Here is a 21,622-nt window from a genome sequence, read left to right as displayed (position 1 = left end):
TTGAGCCAACGTCCGTCGGAAAAAATCCATGGATTTTGTTGTCGGAATGTCCGATCAATGTCCGACCGTGTGTACGGGGCATGAGTCTGCTGTATGAACTTGTTCTGGGACTCCGTTCACTTTTGGGCATGAGCGTTTTCAAGAGATTTTTATTTTTTGAACATTTGTACACACAGTTTTCAAGCACTTCAGACTTTCTGTTTTGGCCGATGGAAAGCTACAGTAGTTACTTAGAGGAGGAGGAAAAGGTAAGATTGTTGCCCAATGGGCTTCCATTGAAATCTATAGGGTCCAAGTGAGACTGACTCAAAGAATCTTACTTTTTTTGTGCTTTGAGCATCACAAGGCTCAAAGTGTGAAAGGGCACCTTTTGAATATAATGGAAATCGCAATGTTGAGGATTGAGGCATAATGTCCTTATTAGTTCTCAGAACCCTCAAAGCTTATCTAGAATATTTTGGACGTTGGTGCAAATAAAAAAGTATCAGACAGTTCTCAATTATTCTTGTCCAAAGTCTCTAGAAATCTGAACATAACATCCCCCTAAGCAAAAACAAAACGTATTTGAAATGTATGGAAGATTTATTCTCAAAATCGTTATATTGGATGGTTCTGCACATTGGCATGTAAAAAATGCAGAGAAAGCATTTAGTCCCAAGTAGGAAATATGAAAAGCTTGTTTTTCCAGTTTGAAAACTAAAAATGCATGTCATTGTTTGAATAAAGTTATTTTTAAAAGTATCACGTGATAGGAGTGGCTCAGTGGCCTGCCATAAAGTCTGCGTCAATGGATGGATGGAGAAAAAAATTGCATGACGAGAACTGAGAAGGAACCTGGGATTGGCCCATGCTGCATAGTGGAGGAAGTATCGCAGAGGAATGCTTCATGAGATGGACCAAGACAATAGGGTTTTCAATGACGACTTGGAGAAAGAAGCAAAGAAAGTGAAGGGTCCTGGTGCTATAAGGTACTGTGCTTTTGAATAACCAGAAAGTCAAATTCTAAAGCTAGGCATACACTATACAATCTGATTTAGCTTTACCAAAATGATATAAGAGGTGGACACACCTAAACAATCCATTCAATTAGAATCAAATCAGGCCGGCCCTTATACTACGTAGTTGATGGTAGATCTAAAGAAGATTATACAATTAGGTTGCCTATATATTCAGCCACATGAATGCATTTTTTAAAAGTGTTATTAAAGGTAGATTTTTTTTTTAAATTAAAAATAACAAACTTGTTATACTTACCTGCTCTGTGCAGTGCTTTTGCCTGTCTCTCCTGCCAAGTGCCCCCAGAGCAAACAACTTGCTGTGGGGGCTCCTGAGCCATGGTTCTTCATGTCCATTCAAGCACAAGGCTGCAGCTCAGCCCCGCTCCCTCTCTACTCATTGGCTCGCTGGCACTGATTGACTGCAGAGGGAGCCAGTGGCTCCCGCTGCTGTCTCAGCCAATGAGGAGGAAGAGTCCCTGGAGAGCCTGGGTTCTCGTGCACATCCCTGGATCGCGATGGGGCTCAAATAAGTATTGAGGGGGGAGCTGAACACAGAAGGTTTTTTTACCTTCATGCATAGAATGCATGAAGGTAAAAAACCTTCAGCCTTTACAACCACTTTAGCTCAATTTTGACCAGTGTGAATAAAAAGTATACATTTTATTCTATAATTTGTCCTGCTATAAAAAGACACTAAAATCACACTGTGGCTGAAACTTGAGTGCCAGTGCCCCCAGCCAAGTTCTTCATTAGCAGTCAAATTTGTTTGAACAGTATTTAATAGAAAACATTTTATTGAAAACGCAAATGAAAAAATAAAAAAACAGGTTGGCTGTATCCTGGCTAAGTGTGTATTTTGTGCTTTATTAAAGCAGAATTTCACCCTAAAAGTTCTGTTTATGCCCTCCTCTAACGCTTTTTGGGGGGGGGGGGAGGGGGAGTGGGTACCTAGTTTTGGTAGGTACCTGCTCTCACTTCCAATTAGATCGACTATCAGATTCCACAGGAAGTTTGCCCCCCTCTGCCAGCAACCTCTAAGGATGCACCACAGGTCCAAGGAGGCTGCAGGACCATTCACACAGCACAGGAGTCACAGGTGGCTTCCCACTCTAAACATGCCGGCACTGGGCAGCCGAAGACCAGCGAAGAACTGCCCCAGGTAAGGACGACGCTGGATCTTTGAACACGTACATGTCTTTTTATTAAAAGTCAGCAGCTACAGCATTTGTAGCTGCTTAATTTTATTTATTTTTTTTTTCAAACAGGCTGAAGATCATCTTTAAGTACTGCAAGGCTTTGGCTGCAGGATTATGGATGTACATATGTAAAACTTAGGTTTCTCACCTACACATAGAGAGGGGCTCCAGAGTTTTTCTGAATGTTAAAGTGGTTCTAAAGGCTGAAGGTTTACATTCATGCATTCTCTGCATTAAAGTAAAAAACCTTCTGTGTGCGGCTCCCCTAATAGATACCTGAGCCCAATCTTGATTCAGCAATGTGCATGAGAGCAGTGGCTCTCTCAGCTTTCTCCCTCCTCTTTGGCTTAGACATATCAATCTCATTGGACACACAGAGTGGGGCTCGGGAGCAAGCATGCACGAGTGCCCCAATAGTAAGCGGCTTACTATGGAAGCACTCAGCAGGGGGGGGAGGAGCCCAGAATGCCAGCAGGGGACCTAAGAAGAGGAGGATTGGGGCTGCTCTGTGCAGAACCATTGCACAAAGCAGGTAGGTAAAACATGTGTAGCACTGTTATGGGGGGGGGGGGTCATATGAAGTTGCCCTCTCCACACAGCTTATACGCTAACCTGCAGGTAAACAAATGAGCCAGAGCCTTCGTTAAGGAAAAGTGGACTATGAATATATAATTGCCAGTGCCTCCACCTAGAACAGGGCTCAAGTGTATGTAGAGGTGATCCCTTTCTAGGACAATAACTAGTAAGTCACCCAAAATAACTCACAGCAGTAGTACTAATACACCCAACATATATTTTTAAGAGTAAAAATATGCAGACATACCAGCAAGTGATTATTGTAAGTTTATATATGATAAAGTGATGGCATTACATACAACCAAAGCAATAACAGGAAGAATGTACATATGTCTGAGAAGAACAATGTATATATGTATCTATATATATCCAGATATAACTAAAGGCCTTAAAAACCAATACCTCCAATTAGGCCCTGTGGCACAGTTCAGTTTCAGGGGCCCCTGATCAGCTGGCTTGCAAGGAGTATCACAATCCGGCTTGAGAGGATGAACGTTGACACATCTGTGGAGAGGTGACTTCCCGGGGACACTTGTACAGACGAACACACCGATGGCGAAGAAGTCTGGATTGCGCCACCTGCAAGGCACATCAGGCCTATCTAGCTTATCTCTTGGTCCCTAACCTGACTATAGGCTGTCAATGCTACCGGGCCTCTACCTATCTAAATGGCCGTCGGAAGCCTATCCTGTAGCTACCCTAAGCTGTTTTCTGTTCCCTAGGCTAATACTAGCTAGGAACTCCCCAGACCAAAAAGGGACACTGTTGCTTTAACCACTTCAGCCCCGGAAGGATTTGCCCCCTTAATGACTAGGCCATTTTTTGCGATACGGCACTGCATCACTTTAACAAAATTGACGTCTTTTTTTTTTTTTTTTCTTTTGGTGGTATTTGATCACCTCTGCGGTTTTTATTTTTTGCGCTATAAACAAAAAAAGAGCGACAATTTTGAAAAAAAAAAACAAAACAATATTTTTTACTTTTTGCTATAATAAATATCCCCCAAAAAATGTTTTAAAAACAAATTTATTCATCAGTTTAGGCCAATATATATTCTACATATTTTTGGTTAAAAAAAAAAATCGCAATAAGCGTCTGGTTTCCGCAAAAGTTATAGCGTCTACAAAACAGGGAATAGATTTATGGCATTTTTCTTCTTTTTTTTTACTAGTAATGGCGGCGATCTGCAATTTTTAGTGGGGCTGCAACATTGCGGCGGACAGATCGGACACTTTTAACAATTTTTTGGGCCCACTGACATTTATAGAGCTAAAAATAGCCACTGATTACTGTATAAATGTCACTGGCAGGGAAAGGGTTAACACTAGGGGGCGATCAAGGGGTTAAGTGTGTCCTAGGGAGGCGTTTCTAACTGTGGGAGCAGTGTAGTGACTGGGAGTAGAGAGACGTCACTGTTTCTAATCACTAGAAACAGCAGATCTCTCTCCTCTCCCTGACAGAACGGGGATCTGTCTGTTTACATTGACAGATCCCGTGTTTTCTCTCTCTCTCAAGAGCGATCGCAGGTGCCCGGCAGACATCGCGGCTGCCGGGCACGTGCATCAGCTCCTACGTCATGCGGTGGGTGCGTGCGCCTGCTAAGGCTATTTAAAGAGCCGACGTACAGCTACGGCGATTTGCACAGGAGAGCCAACCTGCTGCAGTATAATGACGGTGGCTGGTCGGCTAGTGGTTAACAACTTCCCGCCCGGCCCATAGCAGATGACGGCCGGGCGGTGGTTCCGTTATCCTGACTGGGCGTCATATGACGTCCAGTAGGATAACATGCCGCCGCGCGCCCACGGGGGGCGCGCAGCGTGGCGATCGGTGGAGCGGCGTGTCAGCCTGACATACCACTCCACCGATCTTGGTAAAGAGCCTCCAGCGGAAGCTCTTTACCACGTGATCAGCCGTGTCCAATCACGGCTGATCACGATGTCAATAGGAAGAGCCGTTGATCGGCTTTTCCTCACTCGCATCTGACAGACGCGAGTAGAGGAGAGCCGATCGGCAGCTCTCCTGACGGGGGGGTCTGCGCTGATTGTTTATCAGCGCAGCCCCCCTTTAATCACCACACTGGACCACCAGGGATCGCCACTAGGACCACCAGGGAAGGGGCAATATGTGGATGGCCAGGTATGTACCCCATGGTCATCCACATGTGCCCAACCTGTGCCAATCAGTGCCCACAAATGGGCACTGATTGGCACCATTATGTTTCAGTTCTGCCCAGCAATGCCACCAATAAGTTTTATCAGTACCACCTGTCACTGCCCATCGGTGCCACCTGTCAGTGCCCATCAGTGCCCACCTATCAGTGCCCATCAGTGCCACCTATTAGTGCCACCCATATGTACCAATCAATGCCACCTACGAGTGCCCATCGGTGCCGCTTATGAGTGCCCATCAGTGCCGGATACCAGTGCCACCTATCAGTGCCCGTCAGTGCCGCCTATCAGTGCCAATCATCAGTGCCCGTCAGTGCCACCTCATCAGTGCCACCTCATTGGTGCCACCTCATCGGTGCCCATCAGTGCCGCCGTATCAGTGCCCGTCACTGAAGATGAAAACGTACTTATTTACAAAAAATGTTTACAGAAACAAAGAAAAACTTGTTTTTTTTCAAAATTTTCTGTCTTTTTTTATTTGTTGCACAAAAAATAAAAACCACAGAGGTGATCAAATACCACCAAAAGAAAGCTCTATTTGTGGGAACAAAATGATAAAAAATTTGTTTGGGTACAGTCTAGCATGACCGCGCAATTGTCATTCAAATTGCGACAACGCTGAAAGCTGAAAATTGGCTTGGGCGGGAAGGTGTCTGAGTGCCTGGTATTGAAGTGGTTAAAGGGTAACTCCACTTTTGTGGAGAAAAAAAAAAAAAAGAACTCCTTTGCTTCTCCCTCCATCCCTCGTTCATCTCAGACTCTAACCTTACCCCCTTTGAGTCACGCCCCCTTTAAGCCACGCCCAAGATTTAGCTTAAACCACGCCCATTTTTCGCCACGTAATTTTTTTACAATGTTGGCAACTATGCATGAATGTAAACAACCTCACAGACAGTGTACAAAAGAACACTTCCTACACATGTTTTTTTTTTGTTTTTTTTTTTTAAATAATAATTTCTATTAGTATCACTTTTTAAGTTCTGTTCTGGGTTCTGGAGCCTGTAGAAAGGCTTTGTAGAAAATTTGGAGGGGATAAAGCCTCCACTCCTAGGTCCATATCTTACATTGTAGCCAAACCTCATTATTAGTGCACAGCCCTATATATATGTGTGTGTGTGTGTATATATATGTGTATATATATATATATATGCAGTATATGAGCTGTCTGATCCTCAGGTCTCTCTCGCTTTCACTGCTGAGGCTGCTGATGGAGGAAATAGCTGAGTGATGACAGAATACTAAATCTGTACAAGTGTTGCCTGTTTGTGTGGGGGAACCAGTTAGGGGGCACCAGGTTAGGCAGGAACTATCCTGAGTTTAGACAAGCATATTTTTTTTTTTGTTTTATCTTACAAACTGGCTGTACAGTCACTGAAACTGTTTTTTTGCCGCCCTACGGAATAACAGTGCAGGACAAACCTGCCTGGACTGATCCTGGGTGTCCCTGTCTCATGCATGGTTTACTGCTGCCAATACTAGTTGAGCCTACCCCCCTTACAACACATATAATAATACCATGTCGCTGATAAGTATAATTTAGAGCATTAGGGCACTGTGGATCCTTGCGGCCAGAGCTATTCGTGTGCCTGCAGTACACTCCTCTCTATACCAGCGTCTATAATTACTGTCTGCTCTAGTAGGTCATGAATCTGTCATACTGTCGAAAGGCAAAGACAGATCAACACCGATTCAGCCAATGCACCCTGCTTTTTTTTTCCTTTTTTTTAAATTTTTTCTATTTTATAGAGTGACACCTTGTGGGGAAAAAAAGAAAATATACAAGCTTTTAATGTTATGTATTAGTAGGTGGTGGCGACCTCTTGTGGTAGAAAAAGGTCCACATTTCTATTCTAAAAATACAGTAAGCAGCAAATGAAGGACCATCTTTGATCAGCAGTGCATTCTGACTGATGCACTTTAAAGAGTTTCCATTAGCATGCTGAAATTGTCATTTGCTATTTTTGTAATTTGCAATATATACAGTCAGATCCATAAATATTGGGACATTGATGCAATTCTAATCTTTTTGGCTCTATACACCACCATAATGAATTTGAAATTAAACGAACAAGATGTGCTTTAACTGCAGACTTTCAGCTTTAATTTTGAGGGTATTTACATCCAAATCAGGTGAACGGTGTAGGAATTACAACAGTTTGTATATGTGCCTCCCACTTTTTAAGGGACCAAAAGTAATGGGACAGATTAACAATCATTCATCAAACTTTCACTTTTTAATACTTGGTTGCAAATCCTCTGCAGTCAATTACAGCCTGAAGTCTGGAACACATAGACATCACCAGACGCTGGGTTTCATCCCTGGTGATGCTCTGTCAGGCCTCTACTGCAACTGTCTTCAGTTCCTGCTTGTTCTTGGGGCATTTTCCCTTCAGTTTTGTCTCCAGCAAGTGAAATGCATGCTCATTGGGATTCAGGTCAGGTGATTGACTTGGCCATTGCATAACATGCCACTTCTTTCCCTTAAAAAACTCTTTGGTTGCTTTTGCAGTATGCTTCGGGTCATTGTCCATCTGCACTGTGAAGCGCCGTCCAATGCGTTCTGAAGCATTTTGCTGAATATAAGCAGATAATATTGCCCGAAAACACTTCAGAATTCATCCTGATGCTTTTGTCAGCAGTCACATCATCAATAAATACAGGAGAACCAGTTCCATTGGCAGCTATACATGCCCACGCCATGACACTACCACCACCATGCTTCACTGATGAGGTGGTATGGTTTGGATCATGAGCAGTTCCTTTCCTTCTCCATACTCTCTTCCCATCACTCTGGTACAAGTTGATCTTGGTCTCATCTGTCCATAGGATGTTGTTCCAGAACTGTGAAGACTTTTTTAGATGTTGTTTGGCAAGCTCTAATCTGGCCTTCCTGTTTTTGAGGCTCACTAATGGTTTACATCTTGTGGTGAACCCTCTGTATTCACTCTGGTGAAGTCTTCTCTTGATTGTTGACTTTGACACACATACACTTACCTCCTGGAGAGTGTTCTTGACCTGGCTAACTGTTGTGAAGGGTGTTTTCTTCACCAGGGAAAGAATTCTTCGGTCATCCACCACAATTGTTTTCCGTGGTCTTCCGGGTCTTTTGGTGTTGCTGAGCTCACCGGTGCGTTCTTTCTTTTTAAGGATGTTCCAAACAGTTTATTTGGCCACACCTAATGTTTTTGCTATCTCTCTGATGGGCTTGTTTTGTTTTTTCAGCCTAATGATGGCTTGCTTCACTGATAGTAACAGCTCTTTGGATCTCATATTGAGAGTTGACAGCAACAGATTCCAAATGCAAATAGCACACTTGAAATGAACTCTGGACCTTTTATCTGCTCCTTGTAAATGGGATAATGAGGGAATAACACACACTTGGCCATGGAACAGCTGAGCAGCCAATTGTCCCATTACTTTTGGTCCCTTAAAAAGTGTGAGGCACATATACAAACTGTTGTAATTCCTACACCGTTCACCTGATTTGGATGTAAATACCCTCAAATTAAAGCTGAAAGTCTGCAGTTAAAGCACATCTTGTTAGTTTCATTTCAAATCCATTGTGGTGGTGTATAGAGCCAAAAAAAAAAATGGAATTGTGTCGATGTCCCAATATTTATGGACCTGACTGTATATATGTGTATATATATATATATATATATATATATATATATATATATATATATATATATATATATATATATATATCCACACACACACACACACACACAGTGCTCAGCATAAATGAGTACACCCCAACAGATTTGTCAGAAAACCTTTACTTTACTTTCAGAATCATCATTTTCTATGGGATACTATACTACAAAATATTACAAATACAAATGTGGGCCATCGATTGCAACCAAGATTTGTTAATTTGCACACACAAAAACAATTTTTCCTAACAAATTCATTCAAGACCATGTTGCAAAAATTAATACACCCCAATGAAAGTCTTACTTTGGCCAAACATTATACAATTTTCTTGTTCAATTTCCTTTAGATTTACTTTCAACTATGTAGTACAAGGGCCTGCCTGATTGCATACAAATTGAACCTGTTTAGGTTTGACCTTATATTATATGGTTTTGGTAAATCTAAAAAAAAAAAAAAAAGGAAAATTGTACAAGAAAATTGTATAATGTATGGCCAGCCTTAGGAGACTTAGTGGAGGGAGATTTCTGCAGCATAGTTGGCAAGTACAGAATCACAGTATATATGAAATAATATGCTAAGTGGTTGGAGGGAAGCTTTAGAATGGCAAAGATGTTTTTATTACAAATTATGTGAGCAAGACTGCAGTTCCTCTTTAACAAAACCCCTTCCCATTTCATGCTGTCAGCAGTGGCACCACATGGAAGAGAAATGTCACAAAGCCTGAGAAAGGAAAAAAGTTCTTTACACAAGAAAGGTGAAGGCTACAAGAAGATCAGCAAAGTTTTACTTATCAGTCAGAATACTGTAGCAAAAGTGATACAAGTATGAAACTGCAACCATCTCACAGAGACTTCCAGACTGTCCACGGAAGTTAACACCTCAACAGGAGTGTCTTCTGATGAGAAGGGTTAAAGAAAATCGCCATGCAAGTTCACTGCAGTTACAGCAGTTGTAGCTAAAGAAGTAAAAAGACCAACTGGGACAATTGTTTCCAGTGATACAATACAGCGTACACTGCTAGAGGAATGGAATGCATGGGTGTCGTTCATGAAGGAAGCCTGACCTGAAGCCCATGCACAAAAAAGTTGCCTAAAATTTGCCAGGGCCCATGCTGAAAAAGAAGACTACTGGGACTCTGTAGTGATGAGACCAAGAGAAATGTTTTTTGAACTGATGGCTTCAAAACTGTATGGCGTCGCAAAGGTGAGGAGTACAGAGAAAAATGCATGGTGCCTACAGTGAAACATGGTGGTGGCAGTGTCCTTCTGTGGGGCTGCTTGAGTGCTGCTGGTGTCGGGGGGGCTGCATTTCATTGATGGTATCATGAATTCACAGATGTACTGCTCTATATTGAAAGAGAAGATGCTACCATCACTCAGTTTCCCTTGGTCATCGGGCACTTTTTCAACATGACCAGGGCCGATCCTAGGGTCACAGACGCCTGGGTGCAGAAATATTTCTGGCTCCCACACATGGGCGTGGTCATCTTACTAACTCTCCCCCTTTACACAGAGATGCTCCCCTAATGCCGCGTACACACATGCAGACTTTTCGACCGGACTGGTCCGACGGACCGAGTCCGGCGGACAGTTCGACCACGTGTGGGCTTCATCGGACCTGCAGCGGACTTTTTCGGTCGAAAATCTGACGGGCTTTAGATTTGGAACATGTTTCAAATCTTTACGTCGGAACTCCCCCGGACCCAGTTCCTATTGAAAAGTCCGCTCGTCTGTATGCTAGTCCGACGGACGAAAACCGACGCTAGGGCAGCTATTGGCTACTGGCTATCAACTTCCTTATTTTAGTCCGGTCATACGTCATCACATACGAATCCGTCAGACTTTGTTGTGATCGTGTGTAGGCAAGTCCGTTCATTCGGAAAGTCCGTTGGAAGTCCATCGAAAGTCTGTCGGATAGTCCGTCGGACCAGTCCGATCGAAAAGTCCGCTCGCGTGTACGCGGCATAAGGAGTCTTCGTTACCCTGGGATCCTCCCATGGTCTCTTAACAATAAACAAAATACAAGAAGAGAGTACACTAATGGGACCTGGAGGGGGGTCTCTCTAATGGACACAGAGAGAGCTTCTGTTAGAGAGTCTGTTATAAAGAGCCCCCAGACATACTGCAGACATAGTACAGGAGACGGTCAGAGACTGCAGACACAATACAGGAGATGGTCAGAGACTGCAGACATGATACAGGAGATGGTCAGAGTCTGCAGACATAGTACAAGAGATGGTCAGAGTCTGCAGACATAGTACAAGAGATGGTCAGAGTCTGAAGACATAGTACAGGAGATGGTCAGAGTCTGAAGACATAGTACAGGAGATGGTCAGAGTCTGAAGACATAGTACAGGAGATGGTCAGAGTCTGAAGACATACTACAGGAGATGGTCAGAGACTGCAGACATAGTACAGGAGATAATCAGAGTCTGAAGACATAGTACAGGAGATGGTCAGAGACTGCAGACATAGTACAGGAGATGGTCAGAGTCTGAAGACATAGTACAGGAGATAGTCAGAGTCTGAAGACATAGTACAGGAGATGGTCAGAGACTGCAGACATAATACAGGAGATACACGATCCGGGAGACTGGGCTGCGGCCCGGTCTCCTGGAAGTTCGCCCCCTCCTCCTTTCTCCGCCGCCAGACCAATTAGAAAGCGTAGAGCACAGAGTGATGTCTATGTCTGCAGACTCTGACCATCTCCTGTACTATGTCTTCAGACTCTGACCATTCACAGCAGAGAACCAGCTGTGAAGCCAAAAGGCTTCACTGCCAGGTTCACTTACTAGGAATGGCGGCAGCTGCACCTGACAGCCGATCCAAAGATCGGCTGGGTTGCGGACATCGCCGTCTCCCTGGACAGGTAAGCGTCCATATATTAAAAATCAATTGCTGCAGGATTTGTAGCTGCTGACGTTTAATTTTTTTGTGAGTGGCTGGACCTCCTCTTTAAGTCTTCAGCCCTGCCCTGGAAGAATCTCTGGTTTGTCAGTTAAGGGGACTGGTGCAGAGTGTCAGTCGGGTAGACTGGGAAGAAGAAGCAGCCAGGTGGGCTGGTAAAGCGGCAGCCAGGTGGGCTAGCATTGTCTGCAACAAGTGGAGCTGGGACCAGTGTCTACAGGGAAGCAGAAGGTGTTGCAGGATGCAGTTCACGCCACATGTGCTACTGTTGCTAAGCTAACCAAAGACTGTAAGTTCTTAAAGAAAGAAAGGATCAAGTTATTGTGTAGGAGGATCAAGCGGCAGCTATAAATAGGGAGGAAGTTGTCCCTGGCTCTGTTTGTTATTGTCAAGTTGGGTGTCCCATAATTCCCATCCCCATCCAAGTTATTATCCCCTAATAAAACAACAAAAACAAGCTAAAGGACTGTCTTCTTTATCTGGTCGCACGTTAAAGATGCGCTGTGCCTGGCTATGCAGCAGTGGGGAACCCTTTCACTTGCAGCCCCTATGGGGGTAGTGCTACATGAGAATGCCTAAAAAGTCCCAAAAAACTTTGTAACCTACTTTGTGATTAATAAACCATAGGGATGTTGGCATAACCAATACCTCTCACTCCATATACAATTCAACAAACCCTGTTATGTTCACTTGTGATGGAAACTTTAAGTGCCTCTGCCATAGCTCAGCCATGTTTCACTGTTACCAGCAGGAAACCTGCCAAAAAGGAAGCCTACGGGATGAACAGAAAATGTCTGGCACCAGCTTTAGGGCAGGTTTCCTGATGGCCGAATCTCCGAAGCAGAGTTCCCAATAAACGAATCTCCCACTGCAGCTATTAGGGCGGGGTTAAGGTAGATTTCCAGATAGACGAATCTCTCACTGCCGCTATTGCAGATGGATGTACTGTATCTCCTACTGAGGGATGATCAAATGCACCATGGCTATTGTATTCTGACAGCTGGTCCCGCCAGCTGTCAAAATACCTGAAGAGGTGTTTGGCCGACAATTTTCCACCCGGTCACATTGATTTTTCAATCGAATGGATGTTGGGTAGGAGGTGGCTGATACTGCCACCCACTGATCTAATTTGGGCCTGTTCTTTAGGAACCGTCAATCCATTTGATCCATGTATGCCCAACTTAAAGCGTAACTTAAATCTGTCTGCCCCCCCACCCCGGTGCCACATTTGGCACCTTTCGGGGGGAGGGGGGGGGTGAGTACCTGTTTTTGACAGGTACCTGACCCCTCTTCTGGGAGACTGCGCCGCTATCACTCGAAAGTTCGGCCCCCCTCCTTCTTACCCTGCCGCCGGGCCATTCAGAAAGCGCAGCACTCTTTGGGCATGCGCAGTAGGGAACCGGCTGTGAAGCTGCAAGGCTTCACTGCCGAATTCCCTTACTACAAATGGCGGTGGCAGCACCCGAGAGCTGATGGAAACATCGGCTGGGGTGCCGAAATCGCAGGATTCCAGGACAGGTAAGTGTCCTAATATTAAAAGTCAGCAGCTACAGTATGTATAGCTGCTGACTTTTAATTTTTTGCTGGGGGTAGAACTCCTCTTTAAGAAATGGCATGCATGTAGACAGTAAATGAAAATAGAAAATCAGCAGAATAAAAAGGTGAAAAAAAAAAACCCATGGCAGATGTTTATAATACAAATTTCTTTAAGGAGCCAAATTACAAAGCAGTGTATGTGACTTTTACCAGACATTCACTAGTAATGAATCAATCGCTGACTGAACACATGGACCTTGAAGAGTCACCTGCAGTGAATGTTTGGCGAATGTCAAATTTATTGCTTTAAAAAGGGGTTCTAGGGGTTCATTCAGTTAGAAGCTTATAAGGGCCTATCAGTTAAGAATTTTTAGGGGTTTGTTCAGTTTGGGGCTTGTAAGGGGTTTGTTCAGTTACGTTTTTTTAATTTGGGTGTTTTAGGGGTCCATTCAGTTAGAGATTTATTCAGTTGGGGTTTCAAAGGGGTTTGTTCAGTTAGAGGTTTATAGGGATTCATTCATTTAGAGGGTTAAAGGGGTTTGCTCAGTTACAGGTATATAGGGGTTTGTTCAGTTAGGGATTTATAGGGGTTCATTCGATTAGGGATTTATAAGGGTTCATTCAGTTCAGAATTTTTTGGGGTCCTTTCAGGTAGGAGTTTAAAAAGGTTCATTCGGTTAGGGGCTTATAGGGGTTCATTCAGTTGGGGTTTAGATCTATTTACATGTTATCTTTCCTGCGTCCTGCAAACTTTTGCTGCTTGATGGTTGACTCGGGAAGAGTGGCCGGACATGTATGTACAACATCTGCTATATGAGTACATACACTCATATAAATAAAGAAGGTCTGTTTCACATTACTGTTTATTGGATTAGTGTGGTGGTGGATCTGCTACATGGTCAGGCCCCTCTTTATTTGCCTACTACATAAACCAGTTACACATCATGTTATTTATCATAATATGCACTATAGAGAGAGTGGCTGTCATGTGCCTTAGTAATGAGGTTATTGAATAAAGTCACCATTGGGTAGGAAAATATTATTTATAATAACAGTTACTGGATGTTTCAAACTCCATTTTTGGTGGCTTAAAGCTGAACTCTGGTCAACCTTTAAAAATAACTTGTGGATGCACCTTCCTCTACCCTTATAGTATAATATTATGTTGCTCATATGGTCAATAAGGCACAGGGGTGTAAAGTAGAGGATTACCTACCCTGTTTCTAGCTTCCCCCAACAGCCAGCTCTTTTCTCCAATTGGCTCCAGCTCCGGAATGTGGGTGGGCACTCATTACCTACAATGTAGAACTACTATTCCTGCATTGTACATGATGATGTCAGCAAGGGACCAACTGCACAATCAGCAAAGAGGAGCAGTTTTGGAGGACCAGTCATCCATCCTGGTACCAGTGGAGAAGAAGCCTGGAGAAGCGAGCAATAAGGTAAGTATTTCTCTACTTTACACCAGCCCAAAACGTACTTATGAAGGCTAACTGGGATTTGCCTCCCCTAACACATCAATCAGTGCAATCAGTTGTACAATCTCCTTTAAACGCACCATACATCTTACCAAACCAATTGTACAATCTGCTTTGGATTTTTCTGATTGGATATACATTTTTGGTAACACTAAAGGAAATTGTACAATCAGATTGTAATATACGTATGTGCCCAGTCTTAAATGTATCAACAAACTTCTTACTGCATGGTTGCTGGTAAACCTAAAGGTGCCCATACACTTTGGGGTATATGTATAAAATGTTTGTTGTGCAGATGTTATAAACATTCGCACAATTTAGAATGAAGATGCTTTTTTTCTCTAATAGGTAGCTCCTATATCCGTGGTCTTCAAACAGTTGCCCTTTGCTTTTATCCTGCCCTTAGGGCACAATTTCATCCACTGCTACCAACAATGAGGCATACTCCCCCCCCCCCCCTCACTAACACCAATGAAGGCGCACCATGCCTCCAAATGACGCCAATGAAGGAGCACAATTCCTCCCAATGTCACCAACGATGGGACACAATTCCTACCAACGATAGGACACAATTCCTCCCAATGATGGGGCCCAATGACACCAATGATGGAACACAATTCCTCCCAATGACACCAATGATGGGCCCAATGACACCAATGATGAGACCCAATTCCTCTCAATAACACCAATCATGAGGCAAAATTCCTCCCGCTGTTACCAATGATGGGACATTGTTTTTTTCCACTGACATCAGAATCTTTTGTACTCCCAATGGCCACAGTCCGGCCCTCCTAAAGTCTGAAACTGGCCCTTTGGTTAGAAAGTTTGGAGACCCCTATCATCAGCTCTACCCAGTGGCCATGCCGCATTTTTTATTTCATAAATACTTCAATCAGGGAAAAAAAATGCATTTTGGTTATTAGGCGGCACTCACGATATAAGAACAACACACATTAGAGCCCAGGCTCGGACACTTGCTTTGTGCACTGGTGCGCAGTCATGTTGGAACAGGAAGGGGCCATCCCTAAACTGTTCCCACAAAGTTGGGAGCATTAAATTGTACAAAATGTCTTGGTATGTTGACGCCTTAAGAGTTCCCTTCACTGGAGCTAAGGGGCCAAGCCCAACCCCTGAAAAACAACCCCACGCCATATCCCCCCCCCCCCCACCAAATGATTTGGACCAGTGCATAAAGCAAGATCCATAAAGACATAGATGAGCGAGTTTGGGGTAGGGGAACTTGAACCTGGCTTGCACAGAGTCCTGACCTCAACCCAATAGAACACCTTTGGGATGAATTAGAGCAGAGATGCGAACCAGGCCATTTCGTCCAACATCAGTGCCTGACCTCACAAATGCGCTTCTGGAAGAATGGTCAAACATTCCCATAGACACACTCCTAAACCTTGTGGACAGCCTTCCCAGAAGAGTTGAAGCTGTCGACACACAAGCGGAATTTCCATCAGAAAAAGTCAGATGGGGGCTCCTCATCATATATTCCGACCGTGTGTATGCCCCATCGGACTTTTTCCGTCGAAAATTCAGACGGATTTAGATAGAGAACATGTTCTATATTTTTCAGATGGAACTAATTACTATCGCAAAAACCGCTGTATGCTGTTCCGGCGAGATTAGCAGAAGGAGCCCAAAGGGTGGCGCACTGGCTATTGCACTTCCTTTTTCTAGTCCCGTTGTACGTTTTGCACGTCACCGCGTTCTTGACGGTCGGACTTTGGTGTGACCGTTGGTATGCAAGATAGCTTAAGCGGAATTCTGTCGGAGAAACCTTCAGAGTTTATTCCGACGGCAAAACCGCTCGTGTGTACGCGGCATTACAGTATAGCTGCAAAAGGGTGGGCCAACTCAATATTGAACCCTACGGACTAAGACTGGGATGCCATTAAAGTTCATGTGCGTGTTAAGGCAGGTGTCCCAATACTTTTGGTAATATAGTGTATTTTAATTCTTCATAGGTATGATTGGGATTTAAATTTAGGTATATAATCTTAAATTATTGGTGAGCTCAAGATTTGGACTGAACTGTTGCTGTTCGGGTGTTCGAACAAATTCCTGAACATTTACGCTTTACTTTGCCGGGAATCCATGGCCAGAAAGGGCATTTTTGATTTGACAAATTCAGCACTCATTCATTTCAATAGGGTTCGGGTTTGGCATCTGAACTTCTTTGTAGTTAACCAAACCCAGCTTGAATCGAACCCAGGGCAGTTCAGCTCATTCCTAATAATATTTTGTTTTCTCCATTGTTGTAAAAATCCTGTTTGTTTACTGGGCTCAATAACACATGCTGAAATTTAGAAAGGTGATTAAATGTATGTTTTGCTATTATTTACACATATTATGGTGTAGCTATTATTATTATCTTTCATAGATACTTTGCTGTCCAGAAAATACTCCTGAAGAAGCGGATAGAACCGCAAAACATGTTAGAAGAACTGGATAAATACCTTGTTATAGTCTGTATCATCTGATCTGCACTGGTGTGCAGTCATGTTGAAACAGGAGGGGGCCATCCCCAAACTGTTCCCACAAAGTTGGGAGCATGAAATTGTCCAAAATTTCTTGGTATGCTGACGCCTTAAAGTGGTTGTAAAGCCTAAACATTTTTTACCTTAATGCATTCCTTACATTAAGGTAAAAAATGTTTATGTGTCAGCATCCCCCCCAATTCCATTGCACAGAGCAGGTAAGTATAGACATGTTTGTTATGTAAACTATAAGAGTTCCCTTCACTGGAACTAAGGTGCTGGGCCCAACTCCTTAAAAACAACCCCACACCATAATCCCCCTCCATTAAATGATTTGGACACAGTGCACAAAGCAAGGTGCATAAATACATGGATGAGTGAGTTTTGGGTGAAGAAAGTTGACTGGCCTGCCAAGAGTCCTGACCTCAACCTGATAGAACACCTTTGGGATGAATTAGAGTGGAGACTGCGAGGCCAGGCCTTCTCGTCTACATCAGTGCCTGACCTCACAAATGTGCTTCTGGAAAAATGGTCAAGATTCCCATGGACGCACTCCTAAACCTTGTGGACAGCCTTCCCAGAAGAGCTGAAGCTATTATAGTTGCAAAGGGTGGGCCAACTCAATATTGAACCCTACGGACTAAGGCTACTTTCACACTGAGGCGTTTTACAGGCATTTTTTTTTTAAAAGTAGCGCCTGAAAAACGCCTGTAAACAACTGCCTCTTCTGCAGACCCAGGGTGAAAGCCCAAGTGCTTTCACACTGGGGCAGTGTGCTTGCAGGACAGGAAAAAATGTCCTGCAAGCAGCATCTTTGGGGTGATGCGGGAGCGGTGTATACACTGCTCCTAAACTGCCCCTTCCATTGAAATCAATGAGCACCACTGCCGAAGCACCTGCAAAGCTTTCAGGGAGATTTTAACCCTTTCCTCAGCCGCTAGTGGGGATTAAAAGCGCCCCACTAGTGGCCGAAAAGTGTCGCTATAACAGCGGTAAAGTGCCGCTAAAATTAGCGGTGCTTTACCGCTAACGCCCCTCCAAGAAGAGTTGAAGTTGTTACAGTATAGCTGCAAAGGGGTGGGCCAACTGAATATTGAACCCTACAGACTAAGACTGGGATGCCATTAAAGTTCATGTGCGTGTAAAGACAGGTGTCCCAATACTTTTGGTAATACAGTGTAGCTGTTTGCTGGCACTTAGAAATAGGAGCCTTCAGCCTAAATTCACACTTATGCAATATAGTGCGAGTTTAATGCATTTTTTTTCCTGTAAGATGGCTTTCACACCGAGCTGCGGGGGCATGGGCGGTAAAGCGGCGTTATTTTTAGCGCCGCTTTACCGTCGTTTTAGTGGCGCTATTCGGCCACTAGCTGGGCGGTTTTAACCCCCCGCTAGCAGCCGAAAAGGGGTTAAATCTGCCCACAAAACGCCTCCGGAGCAGTGTTTTGCCGGCGGTATCGCAGCGCTGCCCCATTGATTTCAGTGGGGAGCAGCGGTGGAGGAGTGGTGAGTTCACCGCTCCTTCACTGCTCCAAAGAAGCTGCTGGCAGGACTTTTTGTGACGCCCTACCCTTGGGCTTTCACACTGGAGTGAATGGAGCCACTTTTTTCAGGCGCTATACGGGCGCTATTTTTATCGATGTAGCGGCTGAAAAACACCTCCAGTGTGAAAGGGGTCTTAGAGGTGCGAATTTGCATTGAAATTTGCAGTGGGCAGGTGCTAATGCAATGCGAATTTATCATCGCACCAGTCATAGACACGCACGCGACCCTTTTTTTCTCACATCATATTCATAACACATAGATGTGAACTGAATTCCCAGAACACTATGTTAGTGATTTGACATGTGAATCTGTGTCTTCCTAAACTCATCAAAATCGCTCCAGATTCACATCAGTGTGAACCAGGACTCAGAGGCACAGAAGACCCCATCACTTGTGCATTTAGGAGAGGAGCCTTTCAGCAAAAAAGAAACCTGATGCACTGAAACGCTAAGTGCATTTAGAGCTTGAACATTCAATTATGTCACTGGCCAGAATTATTTAATATTCTGGCCAATAAAATGAATGAATGTTAAAACGCAGCTTTAGGCGCCTATTTTATGCTGCTTTTCTCTTGCCAAGAGAAATACCTTCAAAAGAGCTGGGAAAACACGCATGCATGGGGCCATAGTACTTTTAAAATTTTGAGGAGCATGACTGCCATGTGACTACATTAATGGTGGACCCATTAGGGGTTCGTTTCTAATAATAACATTGACAACAAGTCCAGTAAAATACCTGGTGGTGACCACATGTATGAGAACCAAACCAACAGGAAAATATTGTTGTCCATAGAAACCAATCCATTCGTCATTAATGCAGATAAAAATTGTTTAGTTGCTAAGGCAATAAGATATTTTCTTGATAGGAAACTTTCTTAACTTGAAGAGCATATTGAGGAAATGTTAGGATGCAGATGATCGAAGAACTCTATGTGATTTATGGCAATAGAATTGGAAAACGTGTTTCCTTGGTTACACAAAGGAGACTTGCAATTAATTTTTCCTTGGATTTAAGTTTGGGAGGAACGCCAGTAATATCTGGCAACCATTTATCATTATGTTTAGATGAGAAACATGACTTATTTTTGACCTATACAGTTTATATGGATTGTGTGTACATGGTTTGGTTTACCTGAGAGATCTGATTTAGATTTGCTGCTCACAATCAAAATCAGTTTTTTTGCTATTTTCTGAAAGTTTTAGAGAAGATCTAAATGTCCGTTGCCTACATACTGTGTGCTAAAAGGTTTCCCTCTTTACCATTTCAGAAAGCTGGGAGCTGCCTCAGTAAAGACTACCCAGCCTGGAGAAGAGGACCCTGTGGAGTCACACTGACCAGCCTGAAGACTTCATAAATGGCAATGTGGGGATAGGAACGGGGGTGCCCACTTGCTGAACTGCACTTCTGCAGGACTATGAGTGTGTGCCATCATACTGCAAAGTCCTGTGGTAACGAAAGATTTGGGGGATGAAAAGGGGACACAAGCATCTGGCTTTCCCGTACGTGTCAATTGCCAAAGAGCTGAATACCTTGCTGGAATGGAGGGAATTTGAAGAGGTATCCATGCTCTTTTATTGTAGGGACCAACATCTGGGATCTGACAGGGTTAGTTGAACTCCTGACAAAGGGTTAAATACACAGGTAAAATACACATAATAAGGGAGTTGTATTACCTGCTAAAAAATTAGCATTTTTGTCCATCCAGTCCTGAGATTTGAACAGCCCCACACACACATTCAGATGAATAACACCACTTACAGTTAAGGCATACAGTGCTGTCCTATCTCTACCTCATCCTTCTGACTGGACAGTGAAGGTGAAGCAGTAAACGGTGTTATACAAATGTTGGCATTTGTGCTCTCAGACTAGATTTTGTAGTGCATGGGATTAGCAGAATCATGAGTTACCATGGTAGATTCAAAGATGGGGGACATTTTATCATCCTGGACAAGGGCATTACTAAAGACTCGATGGGGCATCAAACCTGTGCCACCCTATCCAACACTGAAAAGAATATTTGGGTGAAGTGTGCATAGGGTTATGAAAATATAAAGATTAATCCATGCAAAAAATGTATTAAGTAGTGCTATATCGCTGAAGCAGTTCCTGGCTTTGTTCCTGCCACCTTGTAGGTCTTCCGTGAGACTAGTGTCTCCATAGTGGATTCTCAATAAACATTTATAAAGAGAGTAAACCAAGATACTCCACTCAAAGCTGGGAGCAGTTACCATGATAGATCCAGAGATGGGGGACATTTCCACATTCTGGGCATGGACATCACCAAAGACTCCATAGGATATCAAACCCTTTCTACCATATCCAAACGCAAAAGAACGTTTAGGTGGATTGTGCAGAGGGGTAAAAGAATATAAAAAACAATCCTTACAAAAATTGTATCCAGCAGTGTGATCACCCTGAAGCAGTTTTTGGCTCTATTCCTGCCACCTTAGAGCATCTTCCATGAGACTTGTATCCATAGTGGATTCTCCATAAACCCATATAAAGTTTGCACTGCAAAGAGGGGAAATAAGAACGCTTCGCTCAAAGCTGAGAACCAGTTACCATAGTTGATTTAGAGAAGGGGAACATTTCCTTATCCTGGACATGGACATCACTAAAGACTCAACTGGGTATCAAACCCTTCCCACTCTATCCAAAACTTTAAAAGAATATTTGAGGTGGAGTTCTGCTTAATACACAATAAGCCTTTAATTGGCTTGTATGAGTTGTTAGGCTACATATGACTGGTGTGGGTGTAAACTAAAGACCTTCACGGGGTGAGGCCAAGACACAGACTTGGTTGCAGTGAGGAAAGTATTCCAGTGATGTTTCCAGACTGAAAAATTGTGCCTTATATTTTAAGAAATATTAGCCGTGGGGAACGAGGTGAAGGGGCTACACATCCTTTCAACTGCTCTGCAGAGATTGCAAAAGATTCACGCTGAGACTTGTCTTGGATTGAGAAAGATCAACATCTGCTGTTTCTTCCTGGTTTACAAAATGCTCGCCCGAAGAGGTAAGGATTGTCAGTTCAGCAGTACGCGATCAAGGTAAGCAAGACTACAAGAGTCATACA

The 21,622-nt window shown here is 43.6% G+C and overlaps 1 protein-coding gene across 3 annotated transcripts in view; it reads left to right on the top strand.

Annotated features, from left to right (window-relative positions):
• The first annotated feature begins 770 nt into the window (after positions 1-770).
• The window catches only part of LOC141133209 (volume-regulated anion channel subunit LRRC8D-like), a 36,277-nt gene continuing 15,425 nt past the window's right edge, over positions 771-21,622 (top strand). Inside the window, exons 1-3 of one of the 3 annotated variants that reach the window (XM_073622432.1) lie at positions 771-968; positions 9,281-9,798; positions 19,814-21,562. In XM_073622432.1, the coding sequence (XP_073478533.1) occupies positions 21,547-21,562 (16 nt within the window). In that variant the 5' untranslated portion in view covers positions 771-968; positions 9,281-9,798; positions 19,814-21,546. Of the gene's footprint in view, positions 969-8,882; positions 9,799-19,813; positions 21,597-21,622 lie in introns of those variants that run through there. The other 2 variants (XM_073622433.1, XM_073622434.1) reach the window with 2 other exon arrangements.

This window comes from Aquarana catesbeiana, linkage group LG03 (assembly GCF_042186555.1).
Source record: "Aquarana catesbeiana isolate 2022-GZ linkage group LG03, ASM4218655v1, whole genome shotgun sequence".
Taxonomy (NCBI): Eukaryota; Metazoa; Chordata; class Amphibia; order Anura; family Ranidae; genus Aquarana; species Aquarana catesbeiana.
Note: the sequence above shows the minus strand (reverse complement) of the source record. Positions and strands in the feature narration are given on the sequence as shown.